The 25930-nt window shown below is 40.9% G+C and overlaps 1 protein-coding gene across 5 annotated transcripts in view; it reads left to right on the plus strand.

Moving 5' to 3' along the window:
* Nucleotides 1-25930, plus strand: part of macrod2 (mono-ADP ribosylhydrolase 2) — a 384274-nt gene that overhangs the window by 337100 nt on the left and 21244 nt on the right. For all 5 annotated transcript variants that reach the window (XM_019266258.2, XM_019266257.2, XM_010729933.3 and 2 more), the window contains exons 9-11: nucleotides 13990-14068; nucleotides 20692-20730; nucleotides 22439-22498. In XM_019266258.2, the coding sequence (XP_019121803.1) occupies nucleotides 13990-14068; nucleotides 20692-20730; nucleotides 22439-22498 (178 nt within the window). The remainder of the gene's footprint in view (nucleotides 1-13989; nucleotides 14069-20691; nucleotides 20731-22438; nucleotides 22499-25930) is intronic.

Below are 25930 nucleotides of genomic sequence, written 5' to 3' on the forward strand. Positions count from 1 at the left end.
TCTGATAAAGAGCTGCCCTGCCGTCATTTTATGCCCGTCGGAGTTCCACTGTTTATTTAACCTATGTAAGTTTTCTAGAAAGCTCTATTTTTAATCATTAAAATGGAATTGCATTTTTGTCTCTCTGTGTCTTGGAAGAATTAACACTGAGATTGGAGTGGAGATGAGCAGATGAGATAGGGTAGGCAAAACAAAAAACATTCCAGGAGAGAAAGGATATCAGACTTGAGATGCAGTTATGGAAATAATTCCATTTTCCCAGCAAGATAAAGCGCTACAGTGTTTAGAGTACAAATGTGTCATAGCCCTCTCATTAGCTTGCCATGGTTCCAGTAAGTATCTTAATTAGATTATTGGAGGAATTATGGGGAACTTGTGGCTCTGTTTGCCTTGGGCCTCTTTACTCATGGTCACAGAGTGTTTCCGTCTAATTGGTTTGTTTTGTTGCTAAATCAAAGCTGCCTAATATGATATGGCCTCTTCTGTGGTCAATTGTAGCTTGAGAAAACAAAAATATTTTCTATTTTAGCTGACTTGTTTGCTTATATAAAAATGGCACTCATTTTGATGGTTATTGAGAACATGGACAGTGAAGCTCTGTTGCAGTGGGTCCATAATTGGCAGAATACCATATTTGTTTACAGTACACCACGATATCAGATTGGGGGCTGACGGTAGAGATGATTACAACACATGTCCTTTTTCTGTAGGACCAGTTATTTCAAAGGCCGTCATCATCCGCCATCTTGACAGCTTCAGTTGTAATTTGAAAAGATGAAAAAACTGAATGCTGAAAGGCCATGCTCCTACTGTGGACCCTCAAGTTAACCCTTCAGGCCTCTCTTCTAGCTTAAGCAACCTTACTGTCAGCACTCCATTTCTTTAATGCAGGTTTTAGGATAGCTACCTCTAGTGTAATGTCATTTTTACCATCTAACACTATTTTAATAAAGTCTTAATGTGAGAGATCTGTTAAAATGGGGTATCAGTTTCAGAGATTGAACCTGAACATGACTTTTAGAGAGAAATAATTAGAAATGCAGATGTAATGAACAGTGATGGTTCCCGAAAACTGCTACAGCCCTTTTGTAATCAGTAACAGTCTTGGCCTGTACTATCTGTGCGGGTCCAGAACAGACATATCACAGACTGATTAAACTTTCAGTGGCTCCTGAATACCATTTTCACCTCTCAAAGCAGCCAAGCGATAGGCTTTTCTTTCAGAGATTCCACTAACCAATCGTGCCTAAAAAGCTTTTGAAAGTGCTGAGTGGAGGAGCACTTGAGTTTCAGGAAGGGGTTATGTTCTCCGTGTAGCAGGTAGAGCAGATTGGTGTGGAGAGCGATGATAAATACGGTTCTTTTAATACAATAGCTTTGTAGGTCACTCTGTGGAAAGCCGAGGTGCGCTCACTCAGCCGGCTGCTCCTGCAGAGCCTGCGCAGCCCATAGACACAGGAACACGCAACCTTTAAAGAGGGATTTGAAAAGGTCAAAGCACAGGCATGCAGAATAGTAATATAGGAGTGTGCTTCCAGAGGTCACAGGGTCACTGAGGGCTTTATTCCTCCATGTTCTTCTCCTCCTGGAGAAATGGCTTCATGGAGTATGTTAAGACTTTAAAGATTCAGTGTTTGCCAGTGGCTAGTTACACAGCATCTTTGTCGATTGCATTCAGGTCTGTATCTCCTTGAGAGTTTCCTCTCTGGTGCCTGGTTGACCCACTTCTGTGAATCTGGCAGCAAGCAGAGACTGGGGGTGTCCACCTGGACCTGGTTAGATTTGTGGTTAAGACAGGCTTGCTGGGGGCTGGCCTGTCCCAACACACCATCCTGATGTTTTCCTTCGCTCCCTTAAAACCCCTGTCCCCGCTCTTCTTTAGAGCTCAGTGCTGTTTTAAGTGGCCATTTGCCAAGGAAGGACGAATCACATTTCATTATTATGCCACTGGTTTCACTGTTGGTTGTTACTTATGGATCTCAAGGTATTATATTAGCCAGTGGTTTCCTCTTGATGGAGCAGGGAGGATTTCCTTAAGACTGAGCCGGTTGGGTCTTTGCCACATGACAGAGTGGGTGCCCTTCCTCTTTACTCCACAGTCCCATGTGATATGACTGCATGCTAAGCGACTCTTCTTCCGCTGATCTAATTAGTCCCTCGACACATCTTTAACGGTCTGTATTTATCAGCAACATTAATTAGTACCTAGACTGGATATATTACTTTGAAAATAGTGAATGTCCTTGTTTATTAAGTATTAACAACAGGGGGGAAATACTCTCTCTTATCCCCTGGTACTAGTCACTTAGTGAGCCTGCTCATTCATCATATCCTTTCTGCAGTGTGTTTTCTTCTCCTACTTATCCTTGTTTGTCTTTTTCTAAGTGCACATATCCAAGTGATGTTGGATTAGCATTATTAATTACAGAAGCACTCTGTCCTCCATGTTACACAGTTGTCACATTAATAAAGTGTCACCCATCTCTTGTGGATAGTCACAGTGGTATGGGGCTGGGAGAGAACTAGCACTTGCTTTGGTTCCAATCAGGTTTAAAGAAACTTACAAGAGACAGTGTAGAAAACAGTGCTAGAAACGAGGGGGTCATCGATTTTCTAAGTGACAGCGAGAGTGAAACAGATACTGTATTGATTAGAGACTTCCTTGGGAGAGTTGTAGAAAGCTGGAGGAGAGTTTGGAGGCTGGGAAACATTAGTCTGTGGAGCTGTGCGTAGGACCGTCCATCATATGTGGCACAGACTACCTCAGCACCCGAAGCTAATGTGGTTGCTGCATAGAAATAAACCATCTTCTGCTCTCCAGCTCGTTTCCTTCCAATAAAAGCACCTTGCTATACTCTGGTTCATGTAGATGATATTATTTGATCTGCCAACAAGTGAAACAGTTTGATTCATATTCAAGAGTTGAGCACAGAGCTTTCTTCCACTAATCACGCTAATTAGACCCACTTTAGAAATTTTATTGTTACTCTGGGGATCTTCTGAATGCTTTTTTTTCTTTCCAGAGTTGTGTTTGAAAAGCACAGCCTTGCCTATTTTTACTACACTCCACTCTTATAAGCTCTCTGATCAGTCAGACTGAATTATCTTTCCAGTGTCAATGGATTCTAAGGTCCTTATAAGGATCCCTCCTTTTGAGTAGGCAATAGGTTAGCAGCATGTGGCTCTACCCTGAGATGATGCATGTATAAGGACACTGTGACAATGGACACTAATATAGATATATTACAGTGTCTACATGAGAGAAATCATGCAAATCAGGGATGCTGAGGAGAATTATCTTTCTCTGCACTGTGCTGCCCTGATGTGACTGTACATGATGTCAAAATCTTGCCTTTATTTGGCTTTTTCAAAGATTTTTTTTTTCATTTCTAAGAGGATTTCTTTACATTGAACTTTGTGTTAAACTCTAAGGTCATGTAGTTCAGCGAGGTGTCTTTAGTTCCCAGTAGTTCCATCAAACCAAAAGCTTTTTTTGAGTTCTGTGGTCTTCTTTTATAACTAGTTACGAATTTATTTTGACAGAACTCTGGTCTTCTCTCAGCATATAACAAAACTGCTCTAGCAGGGCTCGACTAATTGGAAGTCTTCTTCCTCCCACTACCATCCCTAATCCTGATTTAGATCATCTTCCCCATACACGATTTTTGATCCTCGTTACACCTAGAATCAGCACCAAAAAGGCTAATCAGATTATTTTTTGATAAAGCAAAGATGCAGCAAATCCGATTGCGAATGAGATGATGGATGATCTAGAGGCTATCAGTGACACAGTTGCTTAAATTAACCCTGCTTAAATTGACAAGAATCTTTAAATTCCATTTAATAGCACATGTAAACACTGGTATGCTTTCACATGTAAATAAAGAAAGGGAAAAGTACAAAAGTCACAAAAAGACACAAGGAATAAATAGTAGCTATGTTTGTTAGGGGCAAAAATATATCAGATTTTGGTGCGTATGCTGGAAAAGTTTTTTCATTTCAATTCTACTATAAATGTAATCCAGATATACAGATGTGAGATGTGCGTGTTAAGGCCAGCTGTGAAGGTAACCACTGTGTCATGATAATATAACAGCCTGCAACTGGACCTTTTGAGTGGCTAGATCTTCTGTTACACAGCTGTTTGTCATCAAAAAGAAGTAAAGACTACATTTGGTGACACTCATTTACACAAATCTCCATGGCTTAACTCTCCTTTAGTTGATTAACCTGCTATAAACCTTATGAGCCACTTACATGTACAATATCTAATCAACCTCCCATCTCCAGGGCAAACACCTTCAGGCACCTCCTATCAGTCTGCTGCTGCCAGTTACAGCAACACAGAGGAAATCAAAACCAGACAATTTTATCTTAATCACTGCATTCAAAGACTCTGATTTGGGTACTCTCTGTGAGAGCTGTATTTTATTTACAGCACAGCTACAAGTACAACATCTGTGCCCATCTGTTTTGGCTTTTGACACTGTTTTTGTATTGTTTTCCTGTCTTTATAACGGAGTAGTGATACTGTAACATGAAATAGTTTTCAGCAAATATTCTGATATGTTGTCTCTATTTACAAATGATTTATGCGTCTTGTAATGTTGAACTATTTTCCCTCTCATGGTAATCCTAATCCACTGGCCCCTCAAAAAGCATTTTACCTTCTGTCATTCTGTCACTGTGAATAAATAGCCCTGACGCTCTCGACAATTCGCATTGAATGAGAGGTTGTAAATTTGCCTGACGTATCTGACAAAGTCCAGATCAGATCTTCATTCCACTTTGTAAGTTATGTCAAACGGCACCTCTGCTTTGAGGCTTACTTTCCTGTTTGATGTCTCCCACACAGCCATATGGTATCGCTCTCAGGATCCGTTTTTCTGTTTTTTATTTTCTGTCATTAAACTCATCCTGTGTTCTACTGAGCAGTGTGTAAATCTGTCATAAGCTCACAGTGGCTATCGTGCCATTTTGAAGTGGAAGGGATCACCTTCTGTTGTAACACATGTTCACTTATACTTTTCTTTTAATTTTTTAGTGCCTTGTAAGATACCTATAGAAACTTAAAACCTCAGGTAACTACTCATGTTATCACAGCATAGTTTTAGTAATATAATGAGAGGATTTAGATTTTGAGTCTGTCTCTGTATGTGTGGCAAATGGTAGACAGGAAAAAAAATCCATCTCCAAACTTCAGATAAAATAATGAGTACTACTCAGCTAATTGTGTTACTGTTTGCATTTAAAAGAAAGAAATGGCTTTAATGAACCTTCTCTTTGAGTGTTCTGTGCCAGCTCTAATGCAGACGGTGGATGAGTAGTGATATTTATAAAATATTTATATCTCTGCCAGAACATTGTGTTGGCATCTACTGTATATGGGCTCTGTTATAAAAGTAACAAAGGGGTAATAGCTTTCACTAGAAGAAAGCCTGTGTGAAGCAGAGTACTTTCTAATGAGTGTTCTTCCTGACCTTATGACATTAACCTCTGCAGGAAAAAAAAATATTCCACATGTGGGTTAAACCTTAGAGAACCAGCAAAGTTATTAGCATTTATGTGTAGCAAGGGATAGTACAGCTCACACACTCTCTCACACATCTGCATTATCTTGTTTAAGTGGTTGCAAGGCAGGAGAACATACTAAGAATGCACAGGGCGAGGACACAGCCTGAATGCAAGCAGCTTTAGCACATGTTACCACACGTTTCTTTTACCGAAGAAACACAGACATGTTTGTAAGATAAATTACAGGTCACCAGTGCTTCCTCTGTGCCTCTCCAGATCCAGGCTTGTATGCCGTTCAGGCAATTTTGCCATAGGGAGCTGTGATTGGATTCCCATTCGTCTGGCAGCTTTTGTGTGATACTCAAACTGGAGAGGACCTGGCTGGATCACACACGCATACTTCCTCCCAGGAAACCCCCTCAGAACCAGTCAGACCCAGACAGGGCAAACATGCAGCTGAAAAGAAGAAGCCTGACATGCCAAACAAGCACACATTGACTACTCTAAATCCTGCATACACTAGAGAGAAACATCAAAAATGATTTATCTGGGAAACAGAAGAGACATTTGTATTGTTTTATTTTCCTTAGTGCACATCAGTGGATTTCATTTGACTGAGACATTGTTTTCCTATAGAGTCTCTCCTGCTGGACCTAAAAGGGTTTGCCCTTGTGTGAAAACTGTTTCCATCTGACAAGAAACACACATTGTGTAATGACTTCATCAACACGAGCTGGGTGTAACAGGTTTAGCTTAGAGGATGTCTATACCTGGCTGCACACACCAGTCTCTTTCAGAGAGTTGGCTCTTATTGGCTTCCTCCCAGAAACTGAGCTGGTATTGACTAAATAGAAACAGGAAAAATGAAAATATTAGCGGATTTGACAACCAAGCAGGATAACCCTTGCGTGATCCAGGAGAGCAGATGAGCAGATACAGAGCCTGACACATCCGCACAAAGCACCAATCCTTCAACTTGACATGTAATACTGCCTATTGGTGGTCAATATGGGAATTGGGAGCACAGCAAAAGTGTCAAAGGCCAGCCATTGCTTTAAAGGAGCTCAACAGGAGGGATGAACTCGTGCAGAGGAAGATTGAGAGATCCTAGCAAGCTTTGATTACAATTGATTTTGGATATATACACAGTGCATATGTCTCTGTAAGTAGTTTCCTACTTATAGGTTATAAGCTGGTCTGCATATTACTTTAAGTTTTGCACTCTATGACAACAAGACAGATAATGGCATAACTCAGTCACTGGACAATCTATTTGATCATGTAGAAAGTTTTCCTACAAGTAAGGAAACATACGGAACCACAAAACGAAGTCTATTATTTCTGGATTTTTAGAGGATTTTCTTATTCTGCTAGAGACAACCACTAACTGAGCTGTTGAAAGATTTGTTAATTAAGCTCAGTGTGAACATTTTTTTTTAAATAGACACAGAGATAAAAGAAAGGCATCCATTAGTTTGTCTAACTCTGAGCAAGAAGGAGGATACTATATTTCTATTTTTAACATTAAGTTTGGACACCATACATTTCTTGTACATTTCCTCCCACCTTCACATATACACCCATACTGTGCCTCATCAGCAGAGGTTGTTGTAGGCCATTGGCTGTCCTAAGGTCAGATCATTACCAATGCAGCCATGGATCATAGATACAGCCCTCATATTAGTCCTTCCCTCATCATTCCCCTCTGACCTCATCCGCAGCTGCACTCCTCTCATCTTTATGATTAGAAAATGGCCCAATCCTTCACACGTGTGCTGTTCCCTATAGACTCAACACATGTATTCCATCATTATAATTATTTGACCATCCATATTAATTGACAAATTCGTCAGTGGAATCTATTGAACCATTGGTCACATGCCAAAAAGATGTTGTAGTTTTGCGAAACTCAAATCTCTGGAGGCGCTGTAGTTACTAACATTTCCCTTAGGTTCTTCTAATGTACTTTCAAGTCCTCTTGTTGGTGGAGAAGCATTTCATTACTGTTATTGGTTATGTACTACTAAATGTTTAGCTGCAGTCAGGTCATGTTGCTTCCTGTTCCTGTGGGAGGTTATTGACATTTTTGTTTACTGAGGTGGAACAATCTTATAGAGCTGAAACAGCCACCTTGGAATATTTTTAGTCGCTGTGTTTGGTGTTCTCGTTGGTCAAATTTACTGGAGAATTTTTAAAATCCACAAAAGTCTACCTTCCTCTATCAGAAAAGATTGAAATAGGCAAGTAATATAAAATAAAATACAAGGGATGAATTGTGAGTTTTTTTTCGCGTGTCTGTCTTTTTCTTTTTTCAATCAGATAGCACAGTGCTTGTGCTGCTGGCAGCGGGAGCTGGCAGGAACGGCTCAAAGCCTGTGAAAGTCAAATGCTGTCTCTTTCACTTTGAGAGAACAATTTTTTTGAAAATGTGAGCTAAAATGCTAGATGCCTCAAGCATGCTGTACTCCAATTTTTGTCTACAGTGCCAAGCAGCAATGAATCTTGAATAATACAGTAGGAACTATTTGTTCAGCTCTAATGTGTAAAGAAATGTGGGCACACGCAGCATTTGTTGAATTAACATACAAATTGCTGATATATTATCTCCTGGATTTTTTCAAATCTAGCAAGACAGCATTTTCCTGTCAAAACGTTTAATATTCTGCACTGCATACAGCCATAGAAGCAGCATGGTGATGTTTCACATGATGAAATAACCAGGCAGCTTACCAGGATGATATCACTTCTATTTAGTCACAATGTGCTGAGCACTCATGCATAATTGTGCATATAAGCATTTACCAAAGTCTGTCGTCTGTTTAGCAATATTAAGCTGACTCCATTGACTCCATCATATCGCCCTTATCATGATATAGTGGGGGTCTAATGTCGACCAGCTATGAAAAATAAGAATTTGAGCTCAGCACTTTTTTCCGGGCTCTGGTCGTAACCATGCCCAATGTCAAGCCTTGCCTTTGATGTATGGATGGAGGCGTTTTGTTCAAAGGGATAACCTTTTCTGGGCACTTCTTTGAAATGATAATTCGCCAGCTTGCTGCAGGTGGAGCTACAGCTCTCGGCAGACAGGGTCAATCAAAGTCAAATGGAGGAGCTGCTCACAGCTTCACCCGAGTAGCCCTTGCCAGCGCCTGGCTGCTGCTGTCAGCCCTGCCACCAACATAATCTCTACCACTGGTAAAGGGAGTGGACACAAGGGATGTCTCAGTCACAAGCTGATTTTAAGCAGCAGTGTGGACTCTGCAGTTGTTCTGTCATGGCCATGAAGGACCTAGGAATCTTTTTGTGTGTTTACACAGCTCTGACAAAAAATGCCTGTCAGACCCAAGCTGAGTTTTTCTGTGCTTCGCCATGCTGCAGTGTCTGTGTACTAGTGGTGAGGGGGACGCAGGTGTGTGTAATTACATCAGTAATAAGGCCTGGATATGGTCCACCTGCCTCAAAGTGAACCCTCTATCCAATACAGCGCCGCTGACAACAAAGGAGACTAGCACTCGCTGATTATGTCTTTGATGATGCAGCTAGAAGGCTGTATTTTATGGGGCGATATTTCTGGCTCAGGAATAATTCGCAGGAATTATTCAATCTGTCTCGAACAATGACATGTACTATCAGCGTATGATCACACATATAACATCCATATGCCATGGCAGAGATGAATAAATCATAAACAAAACGCAATATGTATTTACTGCGTGAATATAGAGTTTATTATGCTCAGCCACTGTGATGGGTTGGTGACCTGCCAGGTTCTCCTCCAACCCATGTACGCTGTTTACTCAATACAACCTTGAACATGAACAAATAAAGCGAATAAAAAAGAATTGTTTAAGCCAGTGTTAAAACTATCGATCAGTCTCCTGTCGCTGTTGTCCATTCAAGATCCTGCATGAGCTGGTGCCTCGGTAACGAGGCAGCACAGGACACAGTCACAGATCTCCCTTGGGTTTGAGCTCCAGCTGGAGCAGACATGCTAGGGCAACCTGTCCCTATTATTGTTTGTGACAGAATCAAGAAGGAAATGCAAGTAGCAAAAGTGCGTGCGTTGTGCCTGCATGTCAGATTTTGCTGGCAGCGCCCCCAATGTAATTATGGGCATGGGTGGCCAGCTATGACAGCTCATCTGTTAGTCAGCCAGTAGGAGTCTGGGGCACCTGGTGAGCCCTGCTCCAGAATGATGAGCCCCAGATACACACAAATTAAAAATCACATACAGTATTTCATGAAACAATGAGGAAAGAACATTTTTATATTGTTTCATGTTTCTCATTAACACTGGTGCACATGTGTCTGCCAGAGCTAGCCACTTCAAAATCATGTTCCCCTGTATTTCATGTGCCATGCAAATGAGTTACAAAGGCGTAGGTTGTACTCCTGGTATTATCATTTTAATTAGTTTCATCTTATCATATATTCAGAACTCAATTACAACAAGAGGCATTGGTTTTGAATTGATTAGGCAAGATGAAGAAAGTGTTCTGCAGAGGGTTTAAATGAAATGATTGAAATGAGATCTTTAACCTGCGTCATTCTATATTTTACAGCCAAGCATCAGCATCCTAAATGAACGTCTTTATGGCGTAATAGGAAATAAAGCATGCCCTCACTGCACTGCTGAAACTCAACTAAGTGGCTCAACTACCTCTAAAGTTTTCACATTTTCTTCTAGGACTCATCAGGGATGAAATAATTAATTGGAAAGATTTCAAAATATCACTTTGATCTGTACTTAATTAAAGGAAAGTTTGAGAAATGCTTTTTATGCATTTTGATGTTCCTTGAACAAAAAAACCTTTCAGTCCGTTGAAAGCTTTTCCCCTACTTGGCTGTGTCTGAGCACAGCTCAAAGAGCAACAGGTCAAGCCAACTATACAGTCACAAACCTTATTGTGCAGAACACATTTCTGTCAAGTAGACCATCCCTCCCATATGCAACCAGGGGACCCAATCATATTGTGCTCACCTTTTGGCAAAGGCCCTCCAATCAAGGATGAGTAATGACTAGGCAGGCTAGCATGCCGTGATCCCAGCTTTCTAATTAGTCTTCCATTAACTTTTTCAACCTTGGCGGCTGCGGGGTGCATATACACGCACACACCTCACAGGCACACACCATAATATTGGGCCTCCTCTCCAAAATCTAAAATCTAATATAAAGAATATTTTCTGCTCAGCAGTGCTCATTTAAATCATGCTCACTTTTACCCTGATTATCCAAAAGAGTTTTGTTTGCTCTGTTTTTTTCCTGTAGTACCAATTTATTTAAGTTCCATCTTTAAATATAACGATGACACTTTGTGCATTATCTGTTCTCTTCTTTTGTATGTGTAATCATGAAAAAATGTCAACATAAAGTAAGTGTGCAATATTTTATGTGCAAACACAGTGTATTTCAAAGTCTATATGGTTAGAAAAAAACGGTGGTTTTGGTTCAGGCTGCTATTCAGGAAATAGCTCTTCATAAACTTCTATGACTATTCAGTACTGTATGTGTGCATGCAGGAGATAAGCATACTTTGGCTGACTTTGAAAGAACAAACTGTTTAAAGTACGGCCTTGTAGAACTTACTTTTACCAAAAAAAAAAGTCACAGATCACATTCTCTGTTCTATTTCATTCATTTCATACTGTTAAGTAGTCTTGGCCTGCAGTGTTTGTTTGGATGCAGACAGAATGTCAATGGTTGTACACTGCCATTTCTGTTTTTTATTTGGCATCCTAGTCTGTCTGATATCTGTCAGGGACTATGTGGTGTGTTTCTGATCTGTAGCATAAAAGAACTTGCCCAAGCCTTCTGCAGAATGTGGACATTTTGTAACAGAAACGACACAAAGAGAGAGCCAGAGAGAAGAAAATGCATGACATGGATACTAAGATTTTCCGCTTTGTTTTATCACAAGCTCTCAGTTAACTGGGACTAAGATTTCTCCTTTTCTTTATGACTTCAAACACAGCGTAGGAGCAATTCAATCAGTGTTGTCTGTCTCTGTGTTTGTGTATCCACATGTTTGTGCGCACCAACGTTTCTGTGTGTTTTAATGCATGAATTCATGATTCATCCTGTTTTCACAGTGGGCAGTCAGTTATGGTGCTCCATAAAAGAGTAATGGAAATTCCTGGGGAGGTGCTGTCCTGTGGCCTTCCAACACCCAGTGGTGTGCGCTATCTTGGCGTACTATCACTTTTCGCACAAACTGTCAGTGAGCCCATGACTTCAAAGTAGACTTAAGGCTTTCTTTCATTTTGTGTTGGGGATTGAGGGGTTGAGAAAGTGAGTCTACATTTTATGAACAAAGCCCCCCACAAGACACCGAGCAAAATAAAATGTTACCATCCTGGATGCAGCTCCTAACATTTACTCCAAAGCACGGATCATAAACTATTCATAGATATTTGCCTGTACGAGCACCAGAAGGGTGCCTCTTTGAATTGGATCCTTGTGTTGTGCAGGGTCAGGAATGGGGCTAAAGCTGGTGAGCTCCCTTTATTCCCCCATAACATCACTATCATCCATGCAGGAGGATAGGGGGTGAATAGCCACCATTATGGCTGTTGTGTAAAATTGCCATTATTCAGTCAAGCCATTATCTGCAGCCGTGGTGCGAAATGCATCTCTGTGACTGTGACTGATGCCTGCACATCTGAGACTCCACTGAAGAAGGGTGAGAGTGAAAGAGGTGACCTCTTTCTCTGCAGCCTTTTAACAGCTCCAAGTATGACTTGTTTTAGACACATTATCACAGTGTGCATGGCTTCATGTCACTGTTTATAACCCGAAAGTAGTCCTGCTGTTTACAGTATGAATTATAAAACTCAGAGTTGAAGAAAACCATGGACATGCATTTTTACATTATTTACTTGAACATTAATTTCACATATGTTCTTCTGAAAGTACCAGAAACCACAGTGCTCTCCAATTTTATTATCCTTTTAGGCATTAGGGCCAAAATCATTCAAGTATTCAGGATTTATATTCCCACAGGGCGAAGAATAAAATGGTTATCAGACTTCTACTGTGCCAACAAATAGAAGTAAAATAACTCAAATATGCTGGAAGTGAATTAATATGTAATCATTTGCCATTATAAACTCCTTGTCGAGTCTAAGAGCCAGTCAGTGTGTTCAGAGTTTTGTTTTACATCACTGTTTGTTCTGTTCATCAAACAGAAATGAACGTCTATGCTTTCTAATTTGTTCCCCTTGGCACTCTTGGTGGGAGGTATAATATGTTATCGATAAAACCGAGCTCTTTATCCTCAGCTTATGGCAGGCATTGCTGTGCTGCATCAACAGCAAACCTACGCTAACCTTGTGGTTAACGTTAACCACATCAAAGGGTTGTTTTCTGTGCCAAGAATAGAACGCCAACACTGCAACAGGGCGTCGGAGTGTGAAGCTACAACGTTCAAATGAAGCACAGATGATTCATCCGTTTTTGGAGGACCTAGGACTGCACAGTGGGAAGTTTAGAGAGTCTGGGGGCATCAGGAGGAAACAACTAAAGCCAGGTCATCCATAGGGAATAGAAAGTTTGAAATCTCATTGTGGAAACAGTGGCATTGATTGTCAACTCCCACTGAGCTATAAAGGTTATGTTGTACTAAAAGCCTCTTAAATATTATTGATTTCACCTTCACTGAAAAATCTGAATGGAAAAAGTTTTTTTTTCACAAACATACTGTAACAAACAGACTTTTCTTTGTCTTTGCAGCGAACATTGTTAAAGAGTGAATCCTCACGTTCACATCTGTCTATAAACAACACATTGCAGTTATTTATTGTATTTATTGACATAACTTACTGCTCCATGACTACACAGCTACAAAAATAGAGATCCATGGTGAGAAAAAAATAACGATTGGCTAATAGTAATTTCTGTTTTTTGTTTTGTTTTGTTTTTCTCGATTTTTTTTTTTTGGTTTGTTTTTTAATAAAATTTTTCAGTATCACTGATGATCAAGTTTTCTGCTCATGACATTTGCTTGAGGTTTCAATATCAAACGTTGCTTTTCTTTTCAATATTTAATTATAGCTTTATGATCCTGGGTACTGGAGTAAAAAATTGTATTTGCCATTTTCTCTCTTTTCAATTTAGATGAAAGTATTCTCCATTGCTCATCTTTAATGTTGCAATTTCAAGTCGTTGCACTTTGTGTGATACTGAGGCATATTGCTCTGCTCTAACCAATGTGCCCATTCAATAATGCTTATTCTGATGTAATGTGCTGTAATATTCTCCAAAAGCTGCCTCAGAGGATACAGTTTGGGTGGTCTTGATTGTGAGGGTAACTAATTATATTTCTGAATGGCTATGATTGTCTCCTGCTGAGGCAGGCCACTATCATCAGATCTATGCTTGTCCACTTAGTTTTCCTGCCATGTTATTCACTGGAGAGACTTTTTTGGCAGTGAGCTTGTGCACTTATTGCTCTTCTGTCTCTTTTTCTTTCTGTGCAGATCACACGGGTCATTTTCTGTGTCTTCCTCGAGACCGATTTTACCATCTACAAGAAGAAAATGTCTATCATTTTTCAAGGTATGTGTGTTTACCTATACCAACTGCTGTTTTGAGTTAAGCTATCTAATACACTGATGAATAATAAATACTGTATGATGTGTTTTCCATGGTCTCCCTTGGAAGGTATTGTATGATATATGTCACCACCTAGCTAACTGACCATCTGTATAGACCTAGACAGCATCGCTGCCTTGTGTGCTCTAGGAAACATCTGCAGCAAGAGATATCTTGTCCCTGCAAGCAATAGTATAAGGATCTGTCAGCCTAGGGTGACACCTTCAAATGTAAACAAATTCATGCACCTGCATGGCCATTTGGGAGATTAGGGCTGAGAATTTATGCTGACAGTTGGTAAAACAAGTATCAGGTTCCCTATGGATTGCTTTAATCAGATTGGAATAGTTAGACCTGTCACTAAACTGGCAAGCTGATATTTTACATAATTGCTGATATTCTGATGAGACTTTAATGTCAGATTTGATTGACTGTAATAACGGTCCTTGGCAGTGAATGTCTCCCGCAAGAACTAAAAAATTCAGGGATGCATAGCAACCACTGATCAGCCTTGGTAACTGCTCCTCAATTCTGTATGTGGAATAAACAAACATCCATTATCTTCTACTCCCACTCTCTTTTCTGTCTCTCTTTCAATTCCCTCCCCCCTTTCACACCATCATCTTTTTTTCGGGGGGCCAGGAGCAGTCACCAGCTCTGATGGGGGCTCCACAGAGGATTACGTTTAATAGCTGGGGAGCTGAAAGAGGCTGGCTGGCTTCACCAGCCTAGTATTACCTCCCTTTTACCTCACTTTTCCCTCCCCACCTCCCCAGCGGAATACCGGCTCTCAGGCCTTCATCTCGCTGCTCCCAGATGGAGAGTGTTTTGTTCCCCCTGTGCTCCCGTCATCTGTCCTGCTCCCTGCCCAGGCTCTTCCCTGAAAGATTACATTCTGGGGAGAGACCTTAATTATATTGCCTGCCCCCATGCACCCAGCACCCGTCTCATCATATTAGTGCTCTGAGATGAGAATCTGGAGCTGTTGTTATCCAGTTATCACTCTCACCATTTACAAGTGCTGTCACTGGATAAATGCCCTATATCTGTCCATGACTGGGACTAGAGAGGAAACTAAACAATGGGCTCTGTGCGTGTCCCAAAGCATAATCAGAAAAGATTTTAGCGCTACATTGTTTGAAGATAACTCTTTTAAAAGTATTGTTTACCTCCATGAGATGAGGTCCATGAGGGAGCCACAAGACAGTCTTGGATTAAATGCGGGGTCATTCCAGAAGGCTACCACAGCATACACTGGGACGATAGCAGCTCTGTGTTTTTCATCACAGTGTCTCGCTTGTCGTGTGCCCTTTGACATCTGGGGTCAGCCACCTTTATCACCACTCTGTGTATGTGTGGGCTAGACAGGATACTATTTCTGTTATAGACTAGGTGGCTAAATAAGTATGACATTCCCACTGGGGTCATTGTCTGGACTGAGGGTCCAATCTGACAGAGCGCTATAGCAGATTTAAGAAGCTAATTGTTGTCAATGAGAGTGAAGTGTTATGCTCGCTGCCTTTGTGTTTCTACACTTTATGTGCTTTAAGTCTTAAACTCAGAGCAGAAAAGCACCAACGTCATTTATGTTTTTCCCTATTATCCAATCAGATAGATAGATAGTTTTTCATACAAATAATTAACTGGTGGCATACAGTTCATGGTTTGTGCTAAACTAAAGTTAACTCACTTTAAACATTTCCCTTTGAACATCACTCCTGAGCAAGCCGCAAGTCAAATCTAGACCCGAAATATAGATAGAATAAAATATAGATAGAATAAAATATAGATAGAATAAAATACAGCGTTGACATTGACTGAAACATAACCCACCGCAAACAAATGCTCAGCCGCTTGGCAGGACCAACAGAATCACTGACGATTGTCGTGCATATTGTCAAGCTGTCTCCTCTGTGTCTAAATGGAGCCACGGGAAGACACGTTTCTTCTTTTTACACCACACCCACCTACACCTGCTCAAATCTTTCCACCCGTGTGCTTGTTCAAAAGTTTTTTTTTCCATTCTCTCTCTGAAGACAACTGCTCTTTTAAGATGTTCCACATGGAGGAAGTTAAAGATAACATAATTGCTGGTGCTGTGATTGTAGACTAGACGTTCATGTAAGGGAGTGAATTCAAATATTTTATCCAGTCAGGCTGCACCACGTAGATGTGTTTAACAGTAGCAGATAAGTGAAAGAAATGCTGATTGGTATGATTGCACCAAACAGGGACTGCATAACTTTGTAGTGTGAAAAGACTTGCATTTAGCCTGTGCAGAATGGCAGTAGTGAATCAGAGACTGTGAATTAGCTCTGCAGGTGTGCTTGAGCGCTTTCAGAACAGCCCATCATCCTCACTGCGAGAGACAGACAGTCAGGTAGATCTTGCTGCATCACTAGATGCGTCACACAGAGGCCTGAGACTGTTCTGTCTTCTGCAACATCCACTCGCTTTCAGTAACCCTCTGTCACATCGACCCCTCCCTGTTCTCTCTCCCTCATACAACCTAATTCTCACTTACACCTCTCCTTGTTCCCATGCTACTTGCCCAATACCTCATCCATCCACTTTCTATTATTCTTCCCCATATTAAAGGAGCTTCAACACTGCCTCTTCTATCAGCAGGCTGCTATGGAGCTGTTGTGAACGGAGGCCTTGATCTTTCTGTAATTTGTGTGGTTGTGTGAGTGCGTGCGGTCGTGTGAAACCTGAAACCCTTCTCTGTGACATCAGTTTCAAGCATGTCTTGTGCTGAGAATAGGCACAATAGATTTTTTTTTTATTGAAGTCTTACTATTCTCATTTTTCATCATATAGCTGCTTTCCTCATATTCGAGCAATCTGTCAAGTGACAACGACTGGAGCAGGAACGTGTACGCAGGACATTTGCATACAGGAAATTGCTTTATTACAATGTGCATTCCCACAAGCTGTCACTGTGTGAGAGCCAAAATATGGTTACATCTCTGCAGAAAGGAAGAAACTGAAAAATAGCCTTCGCTGACAAGGATACACACCTACATACAGGCACATCAGCAGCAACACACAAACACATACATGTTAAACAGGAAGCTGCAAGGAGTCCGTTGTGTTTAATATTAGGACATTTATATTGCAGTGCAGAAACATTAGAACAAATGACTGCAGATTTTTTTTTCCGTGGTATGTGCCCTGTGTTCAAACCCACTCGCCACAAGAGCTGCTGACAAAGGTATTTTATGTAGCACCAGCTCAGGAGCACTTCAGTTGTTTAGAGTCATATGTTTTGTAAAGGAGGCCTCTCGAAACACACAAATAATGTGCAAAATATGCAAATAAACAAACAATCTAATACACACAGCATCTGCACTTAAAGCTTTTGCCTCTGTAGGAACATTCACCATCCATAATGCACCTCCCCAGCTGAGCTCATAACTAGTGATATAATGACCTATTCATTACTTTGAAAAGCCATAAACTGTAAACATCTCAAAGGTGTTGTGACAGTCTTGCTATGTGATTAACAGGACCATCAGTGTTTGCATTGTTTGAACACACACACACCCTAGCATCCAAGCAAACAAGCCAATAATCAAGGTTGTATTTTTATAATAGTAGCTTCATTGTTATTAACTGATTAATATACAGAGTGTAATCAATGTGATTAATCAATGACATGATTCTGTTAAATATTCACCTTGGTTCAGAGGTTGTGATTGACCACATGCTTGCTTTGGCACGTAATATTTGTGAGCATGGAGGCAGTCAGGCAGCTGTGGTTGTAGAGAGTAAAACCATGTTGAAATTGATTCTGGGTACACTCCGCCACTAATATGATCCGGGTGGCTGCCCACAAGCTGGGCTCCATCTCTTCTTCTCCTCAATCAGCCACAGTGCTGACAATATTAACACAGCCCACAGATCGGCAGGGGCTGCTGCATTCTCTCCAACTGTTTCACTGACTATCCAATTGACGTTTATTTACATGGCTCTTAATACACTCCATACTCCCAACCCCACAACCCACACACCTACCACCCAACTGTACAGAACAGAGGCATCCCTCAAACCCCAACACTGCTTCGAAAGAAAGAAATCTGTGGTATGTACACGCTTCTATCACACACATACAATTTGTGGACAGAGGAAATAAAGGGCTGAAGAGGAACCCTGTGCGGAGTGAAAATGAGGTCTGTGTTGGCTTCACTGGGCTCCCTTGGGACAGGGAAATGAGGAGACCATGGTGTGTTAGTGATGTGATTGCCAGAAAGCACAGTGGTTCACAGTCTATCAGTCAGCTTTGGCACATATGGGGATTCAGTTTAGCTCATCATATGTGAAAATGTAACACATGTTTGTGCATAAATTGCAGACATGTAGAAAATGTACAAATACATACCCTGACCACCTGCTTATCAACATGTACAGCATTGGCTAGGCAAGTACTATAAGCCATCCTACATGCTGTTGTTGGCCCAGTTAAATATGCAACACTATTTTATACAATATATGTAGTAGGGGGTCCCTGCTCCAACACTATCTGTTATGGGGTCCTTTCTGAAAATTGTCGTTTAAAGGTCTCCAACATAATCGCCCCACACATGATGGCAAGCTATTCCAACATGTGAGTAAAAATACTTTGAATAATAGTTCTTCCACCTTGTCAAATTTAATGAAAATATTAATACATCTTTCTTCTTGAGAGAATCACTAAGTCAATTGAAATGAATCCTTATCTTAGCATAAAGACTTGAAGCAGGGGGAACAGTTAGTCCGGGTCTGTCCAAAGTAATAAAAAAGATCTGCCTACAAGCTCCTCTAATGCTCACTAATTAATGTTATATTTTGTTGGTTTAATACGTACACAAACAGACTTATAAAAACAAGTTGTAGTTGTTTTGTGCTGGACTATTTCTTACAGGCACAATGCCTTCAGACCACCCAAAGCACTGTGACTTCCTGGAGTTTTGTCATCTTGTTGAGGTTGCCAGGCAACTAGTTGAGAAGTCAGGTCACACATTTTAATTAGTGAGATTATGAGTAACTGGAAGGTTGATATAGTATAATATATATATAATGTTTTACCTTTGGACAGAGTCAGGATAACCATTTCTCCATACGTTATGCTAAACTAAACTAATCAGTTCTGGTTTCATATTTAGTGCACAGAAATGAGGGTGGAATTGATCCTTTCAACTCTTGGAAAGCTTTCAAATGTCCCCATATGTCAAACTGTTGAACAGCTGATAGTTTCTCATCTGTTTCATGTCTTAATAGTTTTTGTTCATCCAAAGATCAAACAAGCTATCTAATAAGAATCACTTTCAAGGTGGGAATCTCTCCGTGAAAGAAAGAAAGAAAGAAAGAAAGAAAGAAAGAAAGAAAGAAAGGTGTCATATATATGGTTATTAAGTGACATACATTTCCTATGTTGACAGCAGTGTTGAGCAGGGGTAATAATGTTATAGCATGTGGCAGTAGCTGAGACACTCATGTTTCCATACTCGCACTATTGTTATACCGTATCAGCGGGCCTTCCTTTGTTTCCCCAAGCAGGGTGAGATTAATGCACTGTACCCTTAGATTCAGTGTTATACAAAAGAAAAGTCTGTCGCTGGATCCACAGGGAGCTCTGACGGTTACACTTCTACAGAACAGATGACAACAGCCTTTCATCAAAGCTAACGCTTGCTTTTGCCTGTTAACCACAGCGCAATCATTGCTCAGACTCATGCACAGCCATACACACATATATATTTATACGTGTGCCCTCACACATACTGCGTAAGCCATTCATATGAAACATGCACAGCAAACCTCAAACACACGCATAGTATATTCTCTGTACGCCGAGTACGCCAAGTGTGTGTTTTTATGAGCGTTGTGAGTAGGCATCCACAGTTCCTCTCTCCTCGTCTCTCTCACTCTGCAGTTCCTCCTGAAGCAGCATCCAACGCCTCCTTCTCATCTCCCACCGTGCAGTTCAACTCATCCACCCAGAAGCACCCCTAGTTCACTCAGTCTGTCTCACACAATACAAGTATAGAGAAAAGAAGAGAAAATCAAAGGGTTTTTTCTAAGGCGCAGTTGTCCACCCGAGCCTGCAGTCCTTGTAATTTGGGGAAATGGGAGGTTTTGTGTCATTTATGCTGAGCCTACCAGTAAAGATTTAATTGAAAAAGAATGTCTCATGAATGTGACCCCCCAAACACACCGCCACATACACAGTCATTTGGTGTAATAACTCACTAGATTCAAGGCTGTCTGGAAGTGAACTGGGAGAGGTTGTGAAGGCTTGTTGGTAAGATTTTGGAGCATGGCAGATGCTGTGGAAGGAGTTTCAGTGGACAGCTTTTGGGCATGTGAATGTGATGGGTTTTTCTTTTCATACCAAAATCATCATACTTCAATCACATTGTGAAGAAACACTACAGGTTCTCGTTGCATCAGTTGACTGGTTTAAGCAGATACAGAGTACACAGCAGTATGTCATCGAAATCCTGTGGGCTAACATTACAATCAAGGAGACAAGTTGTGATGACTCGTGGTATCATACATTATGAAATAGCATGCTTTGACACGCTGTCTTTTCCCCCCTCTGCCAGACAATGACATGGAGGTTACAGAGGAGCAGCTGAAGGGAGGTGAGTGACAGAATATTTCATGGTTGCCTTTTCACCTTAACACCTCCTTTAAAGCACATAGAGGCTGAGTGAAAGGCGTAGCTTCAAATTGTGACAGTGATTTACTTTTTTTTTTAATGCAGCAGATGAAATTTAATGTTTATTTTTTTGGTGACAAGTTGAATCCCGTACCTGACACATCACAGTTAAAAATACTTTGTGTCAGGTACATTACATTACAAGAGCTTATATACACAGCTAATTCCCAACACCATTCTCTTTATCCTGTTTACAGGCACAATGCTTTTAGACCACCTAAAGCGAATGACAAAGAAACAGCAGAGCAACATCCCTCCACAGCGTGCACCAGGCGATAGCACAAACACAACTGTCAGCGCATAATGCTTTTATCACAGCACCATCTTGGCACACGGCCTGAAACTCCCAGATACTGCTTATCGGGATAAACTATTGACATTTGTCTGTGCACTGATGTCCTGAATAAGCAATGGCATGAACAGAAGCCTCACCTAAGTGTGTAAATTGTTTGAATTGCAGGAACAATAGATCCAACACTTTAGCAGAAGTTACTTTTGTTCTCCTTTTGGAGACAAAAAAATCATTCTAATGAAATGTTTAATGAAACGTACTTCCTCTAGCAGTATTCTCTGAGGAACAGGAGTTCTAAGAAGCCACCTGATAGTTCGTTTTTTTATGAGTACAAGGGGCTTTCCGGGTCTCACCAAGTCCGTTTCCCTCAAAGACGTCATAGTACACGTGCAACCAACTAAGCAGAGAACAATGTTCGTTTTACTGTCTGTCAAAGGAAGTGTTCAGATTACGGTAGATGTAGAACCCAGGGTGCTATCAAAATGTTTTTCCTCCCAAAGTCACCCCCATGATTTGCCAATTACACGCATCTGTGTTTTCAATGAGATTTCATTTTGGGTGAACATAAAAGGGCTGTTTTATAAGTGCACTGTAAAATGTGATATTCCAGAGTGAAACAATGTGCACGTAATGGCTAAATCATAAAGACTTGGCTGTGAGGACCTGTGTTTGAGAGTTTGTCCTATTGTTAGCGCCTGAGCGACTACGTTGTTTTCCATTGCGTTCCTCTCCAGCTATTTTACGGTGCATGCTGTATAATAACATAGCACCAGACCATATCGAACCAACTGAAATAACCCCTGATAATTCCTTGTTCTGTTGTATCATCATGCCAGTCCTGTCCCAGTCCAGTTTGGCCTTGTTTGATGGGCTCCTGCGCTAGTGCCAAATACTGGCCTTTTATTCTGCTCCATCGGCCAGAGTTTGAATCAGTGCAGGCTGGAGCCTATTCAAAGGTTCAGATGACGGCCATTCTCACATGGAATGGTGCTTTTGTCCTAGACTGCGCTCTGGAGTTGGTCTTAAAGCCTCACATTCTTCCCTGCTCTCCCACAGGAGTCATTTTTTTTGTCAAGCAGGTATAAAACAAAACCGCATAAGAGCCATTGAGTCCTCTTACAGGCTCTTGTAACGTGGTCAGGCGAGACAGAAGAGCCAAGTTAGAATAATCACTGCTGCGATGAGTTTGGCTTGCCAAAAGCCATCTTTACTCTCACCGTCTCTCATCTAACAGCTCAAATTGACAAGATGGTCACGCCCTTTGCATCCTGATGGTGTTGGGGATAACGATGTGCCACTCCCACGTCTGTAAATCACATTTATTTTTGTTTATTCGCAGATATCACACCACCATCTACAAAGTCCTCAACCAAGGAAGAAAATGAAGACAGCAGCAGAGGTAATTCTGTTTTTAACTCTGTATGTTTGCAGACGTGTGTGTTTTTTATTTTTATTTTATTAACGTTGATGGCATGTGTTACGGCCGCCACTAGTAGAAGAAACATTGTACATTGATAGGTGTTTAAATAATATGTTTTGTGTGTGTGTGTGTGTGTCTACAAAGCAATAGAGTGTGTTCTTGGTCAGTAATCTCTTGCTCTCTGGTGCCAAGTTTCTCTTTGGGGAAATGAATACAAGATGAAGCGTAGTCTTTTTTAAAAGAATGTTTTCTTAGAGGCAAACTTGTTTAAGAAGCCATTATCTGGCTATTCTGCAGTTTCAGCCCCTTTGGATGTGTAATATTGAAACAGTTATAGGCTTCTCCGATACGATGGACCAAAGATAATTAGATTCTTACACTGGAGGGTGTTAGTAGGCAATTAAAATCGTACACCATCCATTTGTCTTGAAGCCTTAAGGTTGCAGGGAATTTTTGAAGATAGCACACGTGGTTGTTTTCTTGGGGGAAACGGTTACGTTCGCTGATCGTGAGAGGCTGGACTAGATAGTGCAGGCACTTCAAGGGCGTCAATAAATTTTGTGTTGTTAAACAAAGCACAATAAGTAATTTCTTCCCACCTATTCAACGTACCTTTCCATAATCCACAGCAGGAATTCAATATGATTCACAAATTCAATCACCAGCATTAGGAGGGCATAAGTATTTTGTAATAATCTTTATAAATCCTAATTTATCAGGCCCGGCAGCTTAATAGTAACTAATCCATTCACAAAAGGCCTTGGCACAGCTTTCTAGCATGGGAACACTCAGTCCTTGAGACAACCTCTCTCACAGGAAAGGAATGAAATGATTTTGTACTGCCTACACTGTAAAGGTTAGGTCTGGTTCGATGTGGCACATAGGAGGGATTAATCATAGAAAACACTTAGATGTCAAGATAGCACAAAGCAAAGGAAATGCGAGCTGCAAAAAGCAACTCTCATCTGTGTGAGACGGACATTATAAGACACTTGAGAGTCTCATACCACCTCCATACACCTGTGAAAGGTCTTCATTCCACAAGAACACACTATATTTTACCACCTCTTATCTATAGAGCCAGCAAAGCAGGTCACCTATTTGGTATAGTCAATATGTGGAGCACTTTTTAGAATAAATTACACTGTGCACACACAGTTGGTGGAGTGTGTCTGTCAATATGCCTCAGATCCATCACATCCATCACACTCCTCGGGGGATACACTCTCCCCAGTGCATGGGTCAGGCATGAGGGGCTTTTAGCCACAGCACTGATGAGGAGAAAACACTGAGGCTTTCTCTACTGTTTTTCCATGATAAATACACTGGTTAGTGGACTGAAGGTAATTATAGGGCTGCTGTGTCCCACACAGCAACTGCTGCATTTACAGTTGTTTTGTCACCGCACGAGGAAAAATGTTTTTTTAGCCCCGGTGGACCGAAGGAAGAAAACAGTAAAAAGCACACAATGAACTGTAAAAAACAAACATTGCTTCTCTATCTTTTTATGAACATTAGATAACATTAAAACACATCCTTTATTGTATGTACTGTGTATTATGATTTTAGATATCTATGAAATACATCTTATCTATTTTGTTTTGTCCTTTTAATTTATTGCTTTTACTTTACTTACTTTGTTTCTTCTGATCTTTCCTTCATGACTTCATGTCATGTTAAAGTCCTATATAAATAATACATTTAAAATAAAAAATTAAGTTCTAATTATATTTACTTTAAGACCAACACAACAGGGGTCTGTTTAGATTTGTATTTTAAGCCCTCTTCAAAAGAAGCCAACACACAATCCCTTGTCGCCTGCAAATAACCCTGAGGTGTATTTGCAAAAAAGGGCCACAGATTAGGTTTGTGTGTGTGTGTGTGTGTGTGTGAGCAAGAGATGAGCTATGTTGTGATGTAATCCACATGAAACAAGAAGCACAGCATGCAGATGCTGCGAGCTATAGAAAGAAAAAAGAGACAGAGTCGGTGAGGGTGGGGTGAGACACGGAGATGAAACCTGGCACAGAGGTCCAGGGTGGAGTGTAACCTCTTCACAGCACACCTGACTTGGCAAGCAGCCCCACGGTGTCTATTATTTGATATCAGATTGGTATTAGTGAGATTAGTGGATGTCACAGGGCACGGTAAAAAAAAGTGAACATTGAGCCAGAAATCAATGCCTGGCTGCGTCTGTTTGCCTGGCATGCTTGAGCTTTCTGGGAAAGACCAGAAGAAGAGAGGGGAAGATGGTGAGAGGTGGCACCGAGCGTGGATAGACATGCAGATTAATAACACGATGTGTAGACAGACAATAAGCCTCTCAATGGGATGCCATCTTTTACACTGTGCCCACCCCCCATCAACCACCGCGCACAAACACACTTGCACACACACGTTTTGCACGCAAAAGGTCTTTGAATGACAGCCGTTGGTCATCTAGGAGCCTGCTTTCCTTTTGTACATGCATCATGAATTTTTCAAGTGCCTGTCTTTTTTTGTGTGTGTGTCCTTTGCTTCAGTTGGCTTTAATGGATGGGGAAGTAGATGGAGCATGTGGGAGTGTGAGTGCAAGTTATCTGCACATTTCTATTCATTCCTGAATATGGGATACTGCTTTTACTTTCAGGGAAATATGTTCTGTAGCTGGTGTCATGCAACTAGGACACACAGGGAAGGTTGCATATCAGCATCTAAATTGTTTATGTCCTTGTGATACTGCACCCCTAAATTTGATATTGATATAAATAAATCATTTAAGTCTGTGTGAGACTAACATTTTATTTTACAAAAGCACTACAGCGCTGTTGTTCACTCAGCCCAAGTGCAGGCAAGTGCTTAAAATTGCCTTTTAGTCACTGTATTTCTGAGAGTGGAATTAATGGGAGTATTGACACTTTAAGTCTCGAGGTGTGGACTTTGGCTGAAGCCCTTCTGTGTGAAGTGTGTCAGACCCTGATTCAAAGTGAAGACAGTTTAGCACAGTGAGTATTAGGTAGAAAAGCTGTGACAATGCTGCCACCTGCTGTTCTGTGCACATGAGTGAGTGACCTGGTGGAGGTGCTGGTTGGGTTTTTACTTTGTGGGGAGACAGTGTTCTAATTGAACTTAACTTGGAGCCATTATAAATCACATCTGCCCTACATAGGATCTTTTGTTGTCTAGTTTGTGTGTGTGTGTGTGTGTGTGTGTGTGTGTGTGTGTGTGTGTGTTTGTCCACAATCTGTCCCTTAGCATCCTTTATCACAAATTGAATACTGTTCCATTCAATAAGCCAAATACGAATGATCAAATAACAGGGAGGAAATTACATTCAGCCTTTTGTCGTATCTGATATATTGTTGTTTGGGATCACTTTAGACAGATACAACAGCCATGCATAATTTTAAATGCACAAGAAAGATTTAGGGT

Source organism: Larimichthys crocea, chromosome III (genome assembly GCF_000972845.2).
Source record: "Larimichthys crocea isolate SSNF chromosome III, L_crocea_2.0, whole genome shotgun sequence".
Taxonomy (NCBI): domain Eukaryota; kingdom Metazoa; phylum Chordata; class Actinopteri; family Sciaenidae; genus Larimichthys; species Larimichthys crocea.